Genomic DNA, 14,102 nt, shown 5'->3' on the forward strand with positions numbered 1-14,102 from the left:
TATATGAAACAAGTCTTGTCACCTTGGGACTCTTATTTCCAGTCACATCCTTTGGCCTTGATAATGTGCATACATCTGCGTCCCCTCACAACCACTACAGAACTTGTGAGTCAAAGGGAGCAACAGATTTTCATAACAAAACTGCAACCACAAGACACAAAATGAGGAGGAGCATAACCTGAGAAGTCCCCAAAAAGTGAGCATGTTTACCTATTCTAGTCCTGTAGTCCTCCCTTTACTGGCCACAGCTGCAGACAGGACCTGTGCTTAGGAAGACTTCTCTTTGGACATGTTACTCTTCTTTTATGCTTATTATACATGGTTTGATCACAGAAGAGAGATTTTGACGGGGTTCTTAATCATTACTGCAAAAGAGGTGCTATTGCTTAGTACTTCAACCTGTACTTACAAATTACATAATAATTTATATTTTTTATTTCAAAAATTCAAAATAAAAAATGAAACTGTACTTTAGCCTGAAGGTTGTAATGCTTATTACATGGCTTTAAATAAACAAATACTGTTAACTCACCAGGGAGCTGGCTGGAAAACAAGATAGGAAAAATGTATTCAACACAGACACCTTCCAGCAAAAACTTCAGATCTCTTAGGCAACAGTGCCTGGATGTAATTTTTAATAATTTTATGGTTCCGCCTCTATTTCAGTCATTCTAAACCTCTGAGGCTTAATCACATAGGAAGAAGTCTGAGGCCAATGGGAAAAAATATCCTGCCTGAAGAATTTAAAGCAACTAGTACAAAGAAAGGCAGGGGAAGGCAGAGAACCTGCTGGGGCATCAGGAGCTATGCCTGGCCCACCAGAAGAAGTGGGGAAACTGTGGGCATCATAGATAAGCATGAGAAGAGTCGAATGTTTGCAAGTGTTTTTGTTCCTAGTAGCTCTTTTCTACTGTTAAATATAGAAATCCTGGCTGGATAGCTTTTTGAAAGAAAAGAACACCAAGTGTCTGATTCCATTTGGAGCAGATAAATCTGCTAGCAGGGAGTATGATGGAGCCTTGACCTGGAAGGAGAATTCCATCCACTGGCCCCGTAAAAGTGCAGGTTAGAGGTTCACCCATTAAGGGTTTGTATATAAAGACTAAGAAAGGGAAAAGAGGCATTGAGTCCTGCAATTACAACAACAGTATCTGACTAACAAAATCTGCAGCCATGCAAACACAGATAAATGTGTTCTGATAAATGATTCTGAGAGAAGCCCTCCTGGACATCTTAGGACTGTTTTCAGATGTTGTTGTACAAGATCTGCTTTTTAAGCAAGTTACTTGCACTTTAATCCTTCCAGGCTCAACCTTCAAGTATAAAGCCAAGCACTATTGCAGCTGAGAAAGATTCCAAGATGGGAGAGAAGCTAATTGTGTCCAAAGGTTGCTGCTGCTGTGGCCACAGACAGACCGCACAATAAGCTGTGCTATATGGGCACATCCATCCATGCTGGAGCACCACGTGGAGTTTGAAAATGGAGCTATCTCATTTCTCTTGCCGGTTTAACAGCACTAAATGTGACAGTTCGGATAAAAAGGTAATTGCTACAGCAAACATTCAAATCAGCTATCTGTTGCCCAAAGAGCCGGGCTGGGAGGTGTGGCACTCCAGAGGAGAAGTTTAGAAACACTGATTCTCTGGAGAGAATGACCCTAACCCAACAGAACAGAGCTCACAGCAGGACACAGAGTGAGGAGAAATGCTAAGCACAGTTCTAGAGTGGCATGTATGTGGTGTGGTAGTTGTCTCAAAGAAAAGATTCACAGGCAGAAGACAAAATGAATTACAGTGACCAGAGCCCTCAGGTAATGCCAATAAAGGTGAGGGCCCGCTGGGATGTGTAAGCAGAACTAAACTGACTGCTCCGACCTCTTCCATACTGCCAGTCCTCTGGGGCAAAGCAGTGCTTGCCCTCCTGTGGTGCATTTCAGGAGAAGTGCAGCCAAAAAGGACACTCCAGAGTGAGAACACCAGGGCAGAGCAGCACAAACTACAGGTAAGAAAACCACCAGACTGAACAGTCTTCTACTGAGAAAAGGCTGCTGTAGAGAGGGTGATGTTGGCAAAGTACATTTAGGTTATATACTAGAGGAAAAGTGCTTTCTATTTATATGAGAGTTAATGGAATGGGCTACATAGGGTAGCTTCATTGCGGATTTAAAATAAAGTATGATTAGTTAGTGAACAAGGATAAATGTTAAAGCTTCCTGTGATGGCAGAGCAAAATTGAAGGGCTTGGACATCCTCTCCCGTTCCAGGTGCTTGCTTTTCCTAAAACACCAGTAAAATATATTTATATGAGTGCCATTTTGTTTTAAAAACCTTCCAATACAAATAAAATTAGGTTAGAAGAATCAGCTCTTCAGACTGCCAGTGCAGCTTCAGATAATGGGATGGGAAGAGCTAAAAATTCAGATTTAGATCTTTATTAACGAGATCCCTAAATCTGCTGGTCCCAATGATTTTAGCAGAAGTACTAGCATCCTACCTTGAATTATTTGTCTTGCAGGCCAACTCCTAATGTATGTAATACGCTCCAGGACAGAAAATATATAACCCAAGAAAGTAAGAGTCAGATTGAAAAAAAAAGCACATGTGAACACTTCCTACTTTAGTCTCATCACTTTACATGATGTGAGAACTCTTTTCTTTTTGCAACAAAAACATTCTTCTGCTAAAACAACCTTGATTACAACCAAACCTGAAGCTAGGCTGAAATTCATTCTGTATCTTTAGGGAAACAAACTCCCCACCACAGGAAATCCAGTGTACCAAGGACATGGTCATTTGCTCTTTCCTGAAGAAGCCACCATGGGCTGGAATCCAGAAAAGACCCAGCCCAAATTTAGCAGCAAAACTGTCAGACTATGAGACATTCCTATCGCATTGGTAAAATAATGTGGATTTAAAACATGAGAAAGGCATGAGTTACAGGAAGGGGAGTTCTCCAACAGCAACAACTGCAGAAAGAGTTCAGTATGTGGAAAGACATCCCTGCTTTCCTGAAGATAATAATGGATGAAAATAGAAGAAGCAAAGCTCCCAAATATTGTTTTAACTTATCACAAGGTAAAAGCAGCCAGGAGGCAAAGACACAGTGGCTGTACAGCAGAAATTGCTGTATGAATATTGATTAGCTGAGAACCAGCAGTGTGCTCTTCCCTGACTGACAGTGCTCACAGCTCAACACCTGGAGACACAATCTGGACTCTCTTATCTCTGCTGCCTTTTATTCCTGCCCACAAGAAGTAAGTGTCTTCCCCTTGTACAGAGTGCAGATCCTTCTCTGGTTTCCTCATACACACTGAGGAGGAGGAGGGGATACGATCAAGGCTTGACTAGATGAATGACTTCACCCCAGCCCAGTAGATCCACAAGTTGCACATCAGGACACAGAACACAATTACCTAGCATAGACACAGGCCAAAAAGCAATCTTGAGGAGCAGCTCGTGTGAAGGAATACAGTGGCTTTATTAGGAATTTTCATGACAAGCAGGAAGCAGGCAGGTTTACCAAGATAATCTCATACATAAAATGTTATTAATTATCTGTCTGCACAGTCCTTATGTCTTTGAGGTGTGCTTCAGGGACCCTGTGTGACCTAGACTCAGATAGTACAATTTGCCTCAGTTGCCCCCACCTGTAACGCTACTCTCAGCTGAAACTGCAGTCAAATCTCATGCTTGTGAAATGCTTTGAAAATGGTATTATTCCATTCCTTTACTTTGCATATTTCTATAGCAAAAGCTAAAATGTTCATCTGACTACTGGTCCATTTCAAGGACAAAAAAATTTAAAAGCTTGCAAAGAAAACTGAACTGTACCATTGAATTTTCAGGCTAGGACTAAAATGTATTTCAGAAAGCTAACAAGGGATTTATCTAAGCATTAATCATTAAAAAGAATTATGCAGAATGGGGTCTTCCAACATGGTACAGAGTGTTTAATGTTGCATGAATTTACACAGTGACTGTTCTGAGCAGAGAGGAAGGCACTGATGCAGAGCATCATCTATGAAAATGATTCTAGTGGGGTAGTTTGTGGAAGTGCATACAAAAGTTCAAAATCAGCACAGTAGCACAGTGTATCCAAAACCCAACAATTACTCAAACAGCATTGCAGAGGGCACTCAGTGCTCCTGAGACAGCAGATGGGGAGGGGTGCAGCCCTAAGTTCAGCGAGCTGTTTGGGGACTGTACAGCACTGTTTGAGAACAAAACCACTCTGTTCACTGTTTATAGGAAGAAGTCAGAGCTATTCTCAACTCCCCAACTCATCATCAAATGTACACACACGAAGCTGCTTGCTGGTCCACTTTTTGATGAGGGATTGAGTTTTAGATGATTTGGGCCACCCACATAAAGATGGTGTCAATACAAAAGAAACATTCATATGAAATTTTAAAAAAGGCAAACACAGTCTCTTCACTCACCGTGGTCTCCTGAAAGCCAAACCATACTGCTGACAAGCCAGGCCAACTGTTGGGGTGTAAACTATGGGCATGAATCTCTCAATATCAGAGGTCAGCACTCGGTAAAAAAGCTTCTCATTCCTGTCTTGCAATGTCATAAGAACAATATACCTTTAAAGTAAAACAAAATAGTTATATATCAGTATTTATGGTTGTTCACAGTTTCACAAAGAGCAGTTGTTGGCTCACTCAGTATGCACTCAGTTCTCCTGAGCCCTGACACTCCCTTGTGCTGCATCATGAGCAGATACTTGGAGCAAATTTTCCCAGAGGGCCTGGCCAGCTCCACCATCCTCAATCACACCCATGCACAACCTTAGAATATTGAAATTTGCATCAAAAGGCGTCTTAGGCAGCTATCAGTATATAATTTTCAAGATTAACATAGGTATTTGTGACACAGAAAAACCAATGCAATTGGTCTACAGGGTAAGAGTCCTGCTGCCTCAGTCTTCAGATCAATGGCAGCTGAGAGAGGTGGAGATGCAAACCCTACTGTCCATCACAGCAGGAATCAAACAGCATCTTCCATCAATAACCCTAAAGAACAATACTGGATGCAGTGAAAACTCAGAAACAGAAAGATTAGTCAATACACATTATTGCTTCTGGCTTTTTTTATTTTTTCCTACACACTGACAGTTTTTTTCTGTTCTTCCATCCAGTGTTTTAGTGAATATATTGATTACCATACAGACAAGTACATGCAGTACATGTGTTCACTCTACCTTCAGTGCTCTGCTTTTTTCTTGTACCCAAAGTATACCAGAACTCTCTAGTTACATAGTGGTAGAAAAAAGTAACATCAGTGGACCTGTTGGAGCAGGTCCAGAGGAGGGTCATGAAGATGATCAGAGGGCTGGAGCACCTCTACTGTGAAGACAGGCTGAGAGAGCTGGGGTTGTTCTGGGGACATTTTCTAGCAACTTCTAGTACTGAAAGAGGGACTAAATAAAAGCTGGAGAAGGATTTTTTACAAGGGCATGTATTGATAGGACAAGGGAGAATGGCTTCAAACTGAAAGAGGGTAGATTTAGATTAGATACTAGGAAGAAATTTTTGAGTGTGAGCATGGTGAGGCACTGACACAGATTGCCCAGAGAAGCTGTGGATGGCCCATCTCTGGAAGTGTTCAAGGCCACACTGGATGGGGCTTTGAGCAACCTGGTCAAGTGGAAGGTGTCCCTGCCCTTGGCAGGGGGTTTGGAACTAGATGATCTTTACAGTCCCTTTAAACCTGAACTACTTTATGATTCTGCTGCTGGAGAGTATGTACAGCTGGAAAAAAGTGACTCAGAGGGAAATCTGTAAATTGAAGCAGAATCCACAATTTTTCCTTGAGGCTTTAAAGAACTGAAAAGTAAAGGGGAAAGGGAGAAGAAATAAGATGTTTTTGACATACTTGTCTAGATCGTTAGATTTGTTTTCAAAGTTTTTCATCACACGAAGGACTTGAACGTCTTGGCTCAGGAAGCAAGGAGGAAGGAGGCCATGAATTCCCAGCTGTAGCCTTTCTTCAAGTGTAAAAGCCATTCCCTGTGAAGAAAAAAGGAAGACACATTCAAACGGCATGATATGCACTATCAGCTAGGATATCCAAGAAGAAAGCAAGCAACAGAATACAGCCCCTGTGGGCCTAGAGGCAGTTCTGCCCTGCAGAGAGTGTGAGGTCCAGACCACCCAGACCTACAGCTTCTGGATTAGCTGTCCAACACCAGCAGTGCTTTAATGACTCACACTCTTGCCATATGAATTTGGTTTATTTCTATAGTGTTTTTAACTTTACAGTATACATATTGTTAGCGTTTCTTTCATTTCATACTCTTTTATATTACTTCATTAGCTCATGCCTACTAGTTTCCATGGCCTTCCTGGAAGCCCAGCATACTCCTTTACAAATCACATAACATGTTTAGAATCATAGAATCATTTAGGCTGAAAAAGACTTCAAAGATCATCAAGTCCAACCATTAACCCAGCATTGCCAAGTCCACCACTAAATGATGCCGTAAGCACCACATCTACATGGCTTTTAAATACCTTCAGGTATGGTAACTCCACCACTTCCCTGCGCAGCTTTCCAATGCTTGATGACACTTCACATGAAGAAATTTTTCCTAATATCCAATACAAACCCTTCTTGGTGCAACTTGGGACTGTTCCCTCTCATCCTATCTATCACTTGTTATTTGGGAGAAGAGACCGACCCCCACCTGGCTACAACCGCCTTTCGGGTGGTTGTAGAGAGCAACAAGGCCCCTGAGCCTCCTTTTCTCTAGGATAAACACCCCCACTTTCCTCCACTGTTCCTCACAGGATTTGTGCTCCAGACCCTTCCCCAGCTCCGTTGCCCTTCTCTGGTCATGCTCCAGCCCCTCAATGTCTTTCTTGTGAGTGGCCCAGAACTGAACACAGGATTTTAGGTGTGGCCTCAGCAGCGCCCAGTACAGGGGGACAGTCACTGCCCTGGTCCTGCTGGCCACACTATTGCTGATACAGGCCAGGGTGCCATTGGCCTTGCAGGACTCAGCACTGCACTATGTTGAACCTCATACAATTTTCCTTGGCCCATCAGTCCAGCCAGTGCAGATCCCTCTGCAGAGCCTTCCTGCCCTGCAGCAGCTCAACACTCCCACCCAACTTGGTGTCACCTGCAAACTTAATGAAGTGCCCTTCACTCCCTTATCTAGATCATTGATAAAGATACTGAACAGGACTAGCCCCACTACTGAGCCCCGGGGAACACCACTGGTGACCAGCCAGCAGCTGGATCTAACTCCATTCACCACCACTCTGGGCTCAACCATCCAGCCAGCTTTTTACCCAGCAAACAGTGCATCTGTCCAAGCCATGAGCAGCCAGTTTCTCCAGGAGAACACTGTGGGAAACAGTGTCAGAAGTTTTACTAAAGTCCAGGTAGACAACATTCACAACTTTTCATTCATCCACTAACTGGGTCACTTGGTCATAGAAGGAGATCAGGTTGGTCAAGCATGGCCTGCTTTTCACAAACACATGCTGCCTGGACCTGATTCCCTGGTTGTCCTGCACATGTCACATGATGGCTCTCAAGAAAACCTAGTCCATGTCCTTCCCCAGCACCAAGGTCATGCTGACAGGTCTGTAGTTCTCTGGATCCTCCTCACAGCCCTCCTTGTAGATGGGCTTCACATTTGCTAACATCTAGATAGCAAAGATTTTGGATACTGCATAGTGTACCCAACTCATCCACTTCAGTTACCTACCAGTTTACCACCAGACACAGTTTATTAGTGGCATATTAGCAGTGCAGAAGACAGACAGGCCATGCAGGATGCTTTCTCAGTGTGAACCTTTTGTTTTAAGTACAAGTAGCACATAGAGTGCCACAAGCCTTATTAAGTAACTGACACTGTCCCACAGCTGGAGCTCAAGTGCTAGACTTTGTAGGATGACCCTGCTCTTACAGGACAAGGTCACACTTCCTAGGCAAAAGCCTGAGCATGTCCTGCTCCTGTGCACGCAGGGGCTGATGCTCCAGACCACCAGCAGGGCCCTGTGCTGGACTCAGCCCGATGAACAGCAATGGTAAATGCATCCTGCAGTCTGTGAAGAAGATTGTAACAGTCTTTAATTAATGGTATTTCTGCTATGCTGATAGGAGATTAGACAGCAGGATGGCAGAAAACATTTTCAGGAGTGCCTAAGGAGCTTAAATCCTAATGAAAACTTCACCCGTAACTAACCAACTGGCTCATATCTTCAGGAACAGCTGGCAGTGAAATATTCAAAATCTGTAATTATTGAACTACAGCTACTCAAGCACACAGACACATGCTTGACAAAATATTAATGAGCAGCTTTACGGCTGCATAGCTGTTAAACTGCTGTTTTCCACCATGGATTTAGCATTTCTCTTTGAAAAATAACTGTTATTATCATTGCAAAAGAAAAACTGAGGACATATCTTGATGAACTTGGTTTTGGCAGCCTTCTTTCCCCTCCTGTTGCTTGTTCCCATCCCTGTGCCATCCCAGTGGTTGTGCCAGTATGAGCATGTGTGCAGTCACATGGTTAATCAGCAAGAGGAAGTACCTGGCTTAAAAATAACTGGGTCACTTGATCTCATAGCAGCAAACTATCAGCAATGCCAAGGAACCTGTGCCTGGACAGAAGGAAGGACTGAAACTACTTTTCCTGTTAGCCAGATCCATGCTTTGTACATACATACTGTGACACTCCTTTCATTAGTAAAACGTGCACTAATGCAAACTAAAAGAAAAAAAGTCTTCATATATTTTATAAAATATTTAGCCTCCAGGATAGCTGAAAACAATCTTTATCTCACAAGCATTTTCATAGGGTTTTTTTCTGCTCTGTATCAGGATAGAGTCAAGTATTTTCAAAAATCTTTGCTGTAAGAGCATAGCAGAGAGGAACTGCTCCTCTTCCAGCCAGCAGATGAGGAGTCAGCAGTTGCCTGGGAGGCAGCAGGCCAGGATTTTGCTGCCAAGCCCAGAAACAGCATTGAGGTCTCCATGGTCATTGTGAATGTTGTACCCAGGACATGGTTGTTTCTGCTGAAATGCCTGACATTTCTGACCCAAATTTCCTTCCTGGACAGGAGAAACCTTCCCCCAAATGAGTTTCATAGCAGAACTGGTACATTCCCACAAGATAAAGTTTGAGTTTTTCCAAGTCATCATTTCTGAATTGAAAAAAAAGGCAATACATTCTCATCAGAAAACTTGTAATCATCTGCATTCTCCAGGCTGAAGACTTCTGAAATACTAGACCAAGATCAACACTGGACATCAGCTCTGTGTCAGTATTTGGCTTTACATTGTCAATATTATATCACAGCAGGATAAATATAGCTACTGTGAATGTCAAAGTTAATCTACAATGAACGGGTAAAAAAGAATACAATTTCAAACCATTTACTTTCTGTGACCTTTGAATGTGGAGGACAGATAATGGGAGACAGAAATATTTGGCAGTAAATACTTTACTTGCTTGTCTAGAGAAAGTCACATCACAGGTTGGATGATCAGGGTGTCAGACCTGACCCCTGCTCATACCCTAGAACAGAAGCGAAGCTAGCAAACACAGTAAACCAGCAGTAGTTATTCTTCTGAAAGGGGTAGAAAAGGCAGAAACACAGCATCCTAGGCATTTCTGTATCCAACCACTGATATTCTTCTTGTGCTAATTTTCAATAGGAAATAAAGTCCATTCAGTGATTTTCGACACAATAAAATAGTGAGAAGTTTTAGTATTTCATCAAATGGTCACATGTCCAATACAAGAAAAACTTTCTGTACTTCACCTAATTTCTATTCAAATTAATACCATGATGCCTTACAGAAATGACAGCCTGAGTGGCCACTATTGTAACCCATTCTTGTTTTCTGGTGAGTTGGGCTCTGCCTGAATGACATCTCCAACCATCCCACAAGACCAGGAGCAGCTCAAACTGTTTAAACACGACCACAGTTGTGCTGTTAACAGTCCAAGGCTAAGCATGGCAATAGTGACACACAACATCTCTAATTCATTGCAGTTCTGCATTTATTGCAGTTCTGCATTTATCTGAATGAGCTATACCAGAATAAGCATCTTTGTACTGGAGCAATCGCAAACACGTGTGATGAGGAACTTGCTGCCTTCACAACCAGTTAAATCTCCAAAACACTTTTCAGTACAGAGCTGGTCCATCATCCAGTGCCTCTGTGGCAGGGTTGGGAGCAGAACAGAAATTGCCAGCTCTAACATGAAGGCTGCTTTCTGAAGTTTCTGTGAAGGCCTAGGAGTAGGACCCCATGGTGAGGTGGTTATATTCACTGAAACAGCACAGCGTGAAATGAATCTGGAAGCACATTCTGCCTCAGATCAAAAGCTCAAATTCACTGAGGTATTGCTGTGTTTAAGATTAAAGCTTTTAGACTTGGATTTTTTTTTTAAGACTGCCTGAAAGCCATATTGTACCTCTCTTTTTTTGGTCTTGAAAGGTCTAATGATTAGATGATGAGCCACAACCTTGCAGAGCTAAAGCCAGGTGCACCAATTCAATTTTAAATATATTGGAAATGAGTTGGCATGGAGAGGGCAGATGCTATGTCACTAACCAAAAACAAAGGCAAAAATATCAGCTGCCCACAAGGCTTCACACTACATAGGGGCTAAGTGAGGGGTTTTGTTCGGAGAAAGGCTTACTGCAAAGAACCTCAAATGCTTCTGTTTTCTTACTGCTGACAGCACCACATCGGTTATGTGGCAGGTACCTCTGCAGTTCAACCCCATAAAAAACACGTATTTCAGAAACTGAAGGGTGAAGCCAATTCACAGATAATGATCAGTTTTATCACTGCCTGCACATTCTAGCAGTGAGAAGGGGGTGTTTCACTCAGGGCTGGATACAAGCAGGAGGAATGCTAGCAAGGCTTGTGTTTATAATTTACTCATTATAGATCAGTCTTCTGTAGGTGGGAACAAGGACATAAATAATAGTTCCTGGTATCAGGAAACTGTTTTTAATGTAATGGGTGCCTAATCAGGGGCTGAATTATGCTTTACCTAGTGTAGAACATCCAAAGTCCAGTGTAGCTCAGATAATGTCCAGCTCCTGAGCACCTTTTTGGAGCAAAGCCTTGGCTTACTGCATCTATCCATATCCGTGTGCTCTAGAGAGCAATGAGCAGCCACAGCACAGGGAGGGCTGTGGGACTTCTTGGATGGCCAGACCAAGGGGTTTATGCAGTTTGTACAATCCCAGGCCATTGCCCTCTGTGGTGCTGGGACTCCAGCTGCAGTTCTCAGGAAACTTTTGGGACCACATCCCTCATCCATGCAAGTGAAAGCTGCTCTGGCAGTCTCTGAGCTGAGTAAACAAGTGAACATCTCCAACCCTTTGGCAACAGTCCCTGGAACTGGGAACGTCCTAGTCTGACTAGAGCAGAGTGCTGGAAGGGCACATGGGGGAAATACAGACACACAGGGATCACCAATGCAGGCTGCAAGAGCATGTGTAGTTAATCTACTTCTCCTTTATAATTAGTATGTTAACAGCCAGGCTAGGGAAGACCTAGTAGTTAAGGAACTTAACAAGCTTATTCTATACAGATTTTTCCTGTAATGTGTTTTCCATAGATATTTGCACCTGTCCAGTTTTACAGTTGGGATGTACTTGGACTATCTGCAAGCAAAAGTTCCTCCCATGAGGGATCAGCACCAGAAGCTAAACTAATCCCCACTGAGACTGCACATGGGCTGGGGAGCAGAGAGCAACGGCAGAAAACATCCATTTTCTACACTGAGAAAGATTTTTCTGCAGAGATCAAATCCTACTGTGACCTCCTTGACTCCAACTGACTTGATAAGGCTCTTCACAGTGCTCCCTCTCAGCTTCTCAAGCTTCTCTTCCTGATATGGATGGACTGAGAGGCACTGCATTCCACCCTGGAAAAGCTGTATCAAAAATATTATTTGCATAAAAAGAGTGAAGGGGGGACAATCCTTTATTTTCTCATTTTAAAAGTCTTGTAGCTTCATACTACCTTTAATTTGGATGTGTTTGTGCTCTTAAGCTTGGGAAAAACCTAAACCTATGATGCTTTGGGGTATGGGGAAGATATCTCTGAAACCTGGAAATAAGAAGCCCCTCTGTGCTTTCTCAGTAGTTATTGCTGGACAAACCTTTTGTTGACTGTGATTTGCAAACTCTTCTCACAGTGTCTATTCCTCTTTCTGAGTTCACAGTCACTAGCTGAAAAATCCCTCACTCTCAGCCACCCCCTTTGTTACAAAATGATATAATAGTGGATTTCTAATCCTTTCATATTGTTCTTCTTTCCTCTCCCACAGAGACTGGAAACACTATTAAAAACTCCAAGACAATGATAATTAAGCAACTCAACTTTGTGTTTGTTTTAGATCCTGGGGAGCCATCTTTAATGAGGTCCTCTAATTCAATTACAACATAAGTTGTCCCTACTATTAATGAGGTTTTACAAGAAACTCTTTTGTTTTGTGCAAGTAATTTTTTTTCACTGGATTACATTTCTATTATTCTTCTCAGTGACTTTTGGTTTACACCAACGTAAGACTGATCAGAATTGGAACATGACAAAGTCCCTGTGTCAGAGGGACCTGATCCTGCACAGTTTATCTCACAGAAGTAAATGCTTTCCTGGTGAGGACATTCCTGATGCAAGATGTGACAGGGTCCCAGGCAAAAAGCAGCAAAGCTGTGCTGTTCCCACGTGTTGCAGGAGGTTTTCTTCAATAAATAAAATAAATAAATAAGACAAATGTCTTCAGGGATTTATTCATTAATCCATAGGAAGAACTGCAGTGCTAAACTCCTCAAGCCCTGAACTGTGATGTCAGACTGCAGGGGTGCAGCTCTATACCAAAGCTAATAGAGAACTCATTATGATATCCTGCAGTTTGTCAGCTTCCAGGGAAGCATTTTGTCCTCCTTATTAAAAAAAAAAAAAAAAAAAAAAAAAAGAAGAATCTATATGCTAGACACCTTATGTGTTTTGTCTGCAAACAAGATTCTGTTGCATTGAGAAAAACAGGTTTTTAAAAGATGAGTGAGACAAACTTCCCCAAAGAACAGCTTGTTTGGCACACTTGCTTCTTCCCAGAAAAGCAATGTTAAGATCCTCACAAAGTTCTAGCCAAGCCAATGGAAATATTTCTTTGGCTCTATGGAGAGATAGATAAGTCTGACATTCCTTTTGATTTTGACTAGATTCACAAATGTGTTTACATGCATGATGTGTCTAAATACAGGTTTCAGTGTCTTTTGGTAAAGGAGAAGAGTAAAATCACTTCATGGAGAACAAGACTGCCATATACAGAAAAATTAGGTGGCAGGGAGAAGAAAAACCCCAGAGAAATCCCAAGAAATTATTAGGAGCAATAGAGGAGCGCAGAATCCCAAATGGTGGGGGACACATGGTGCATGCAAACAACAGAGTAGAAGACCATCCCTGACTGGATCAGCCTAAATCATGAAGCACTTGCTGGTTTCCTTCTCACATGTAGCAAAATGTCATGGAGAAGGGTGGCCTTATGGAGTAAGCAGTAATGAGGACATCAGGTTTTGGGCTACTGCCAAGCTGTTGGGCAGAATCCTGAAGCAAAACCCAAATTCTCAGCCCCCTCTCAAAAGTATCCCATGTAATCCTGGCACACAGATTCTGGTGGATTGCCCCTCCTAACTCCAAAGCAAACGAAGACTCCCTGGTGTCTCCCTCACTTTATTCCCAGTCTCCCTAAGTAATTCCACATCAGTTTTACACCTACAGCTGTGACACCTTGTCGTGCCAATTAGTGAGTGAAATGAGCTAGTCCAGGATAGAAATGGGAAGCTCATAGTCCCCATGCCTATGTCTCAGCTAAGGGGGAAGCTATTATTTCTTCTCATGAGGAAAGAGGGCAGGGTAAAATCAGTTTCGGCAGGCAGTTGGCCAAACACTAACCCCAATATTTCAGTTACTGTGATGTTGGAGATACACTTTTCTCCCAAATATAAGGTTGCCGCTAGACAGGAAGAATTCAGCATAAATGACAATGCTTGCATTCCTAAGCCTATGAAAACCAGCCGTCATCATCAATTTGAAAGAGCAAGTATGT

General features: G+C 42.5%; 1 protein-coding gene across 3 annotated transcripts in view; it reads right to left on the bottom strand.

The window, feature by feature from the left end:
- The window catches only part of ME3 (malic enzyme 3), a 118,988-nt gene that overhangs the window by 48,589 nt on the left and 56,297 nt on the right, over positions 1-14,102 (bottom strand). For all 3 annotated transcript variants that reach the window (XM_032099110.1, XM_032099111.1, XM_032099112.1), the window contains exons 2-3: positions 5,881-6,014; positions 4,440-4,589 (exon numbers count right to left, since the gene is read on the bottom strand). In XM_032099110.1, the coding sequence (XP_031955001.1) occupies positions 4,440-4,589; positions 5,881-6,014 (284 nt within the window). The remainder of the gene's footprint in view (positions 1-4,439; positions 4,590-5,880; positions 6,015-14,102) is intronic.

This window comes from Corvus moneduloides, chromosome 2, assembly GCF_009650955.1.
Source record: "Corvus moneduloides isolate bCorMon1 chromosome 2, bCorMon1.pri, whole genome shotgun sequence".
Taxonomy (NCBI): Eukaryota; Metazoa; Chordata; class Aves; order Passeriformes; family Corvidae; genus Corvus; species Corvus moneduloides.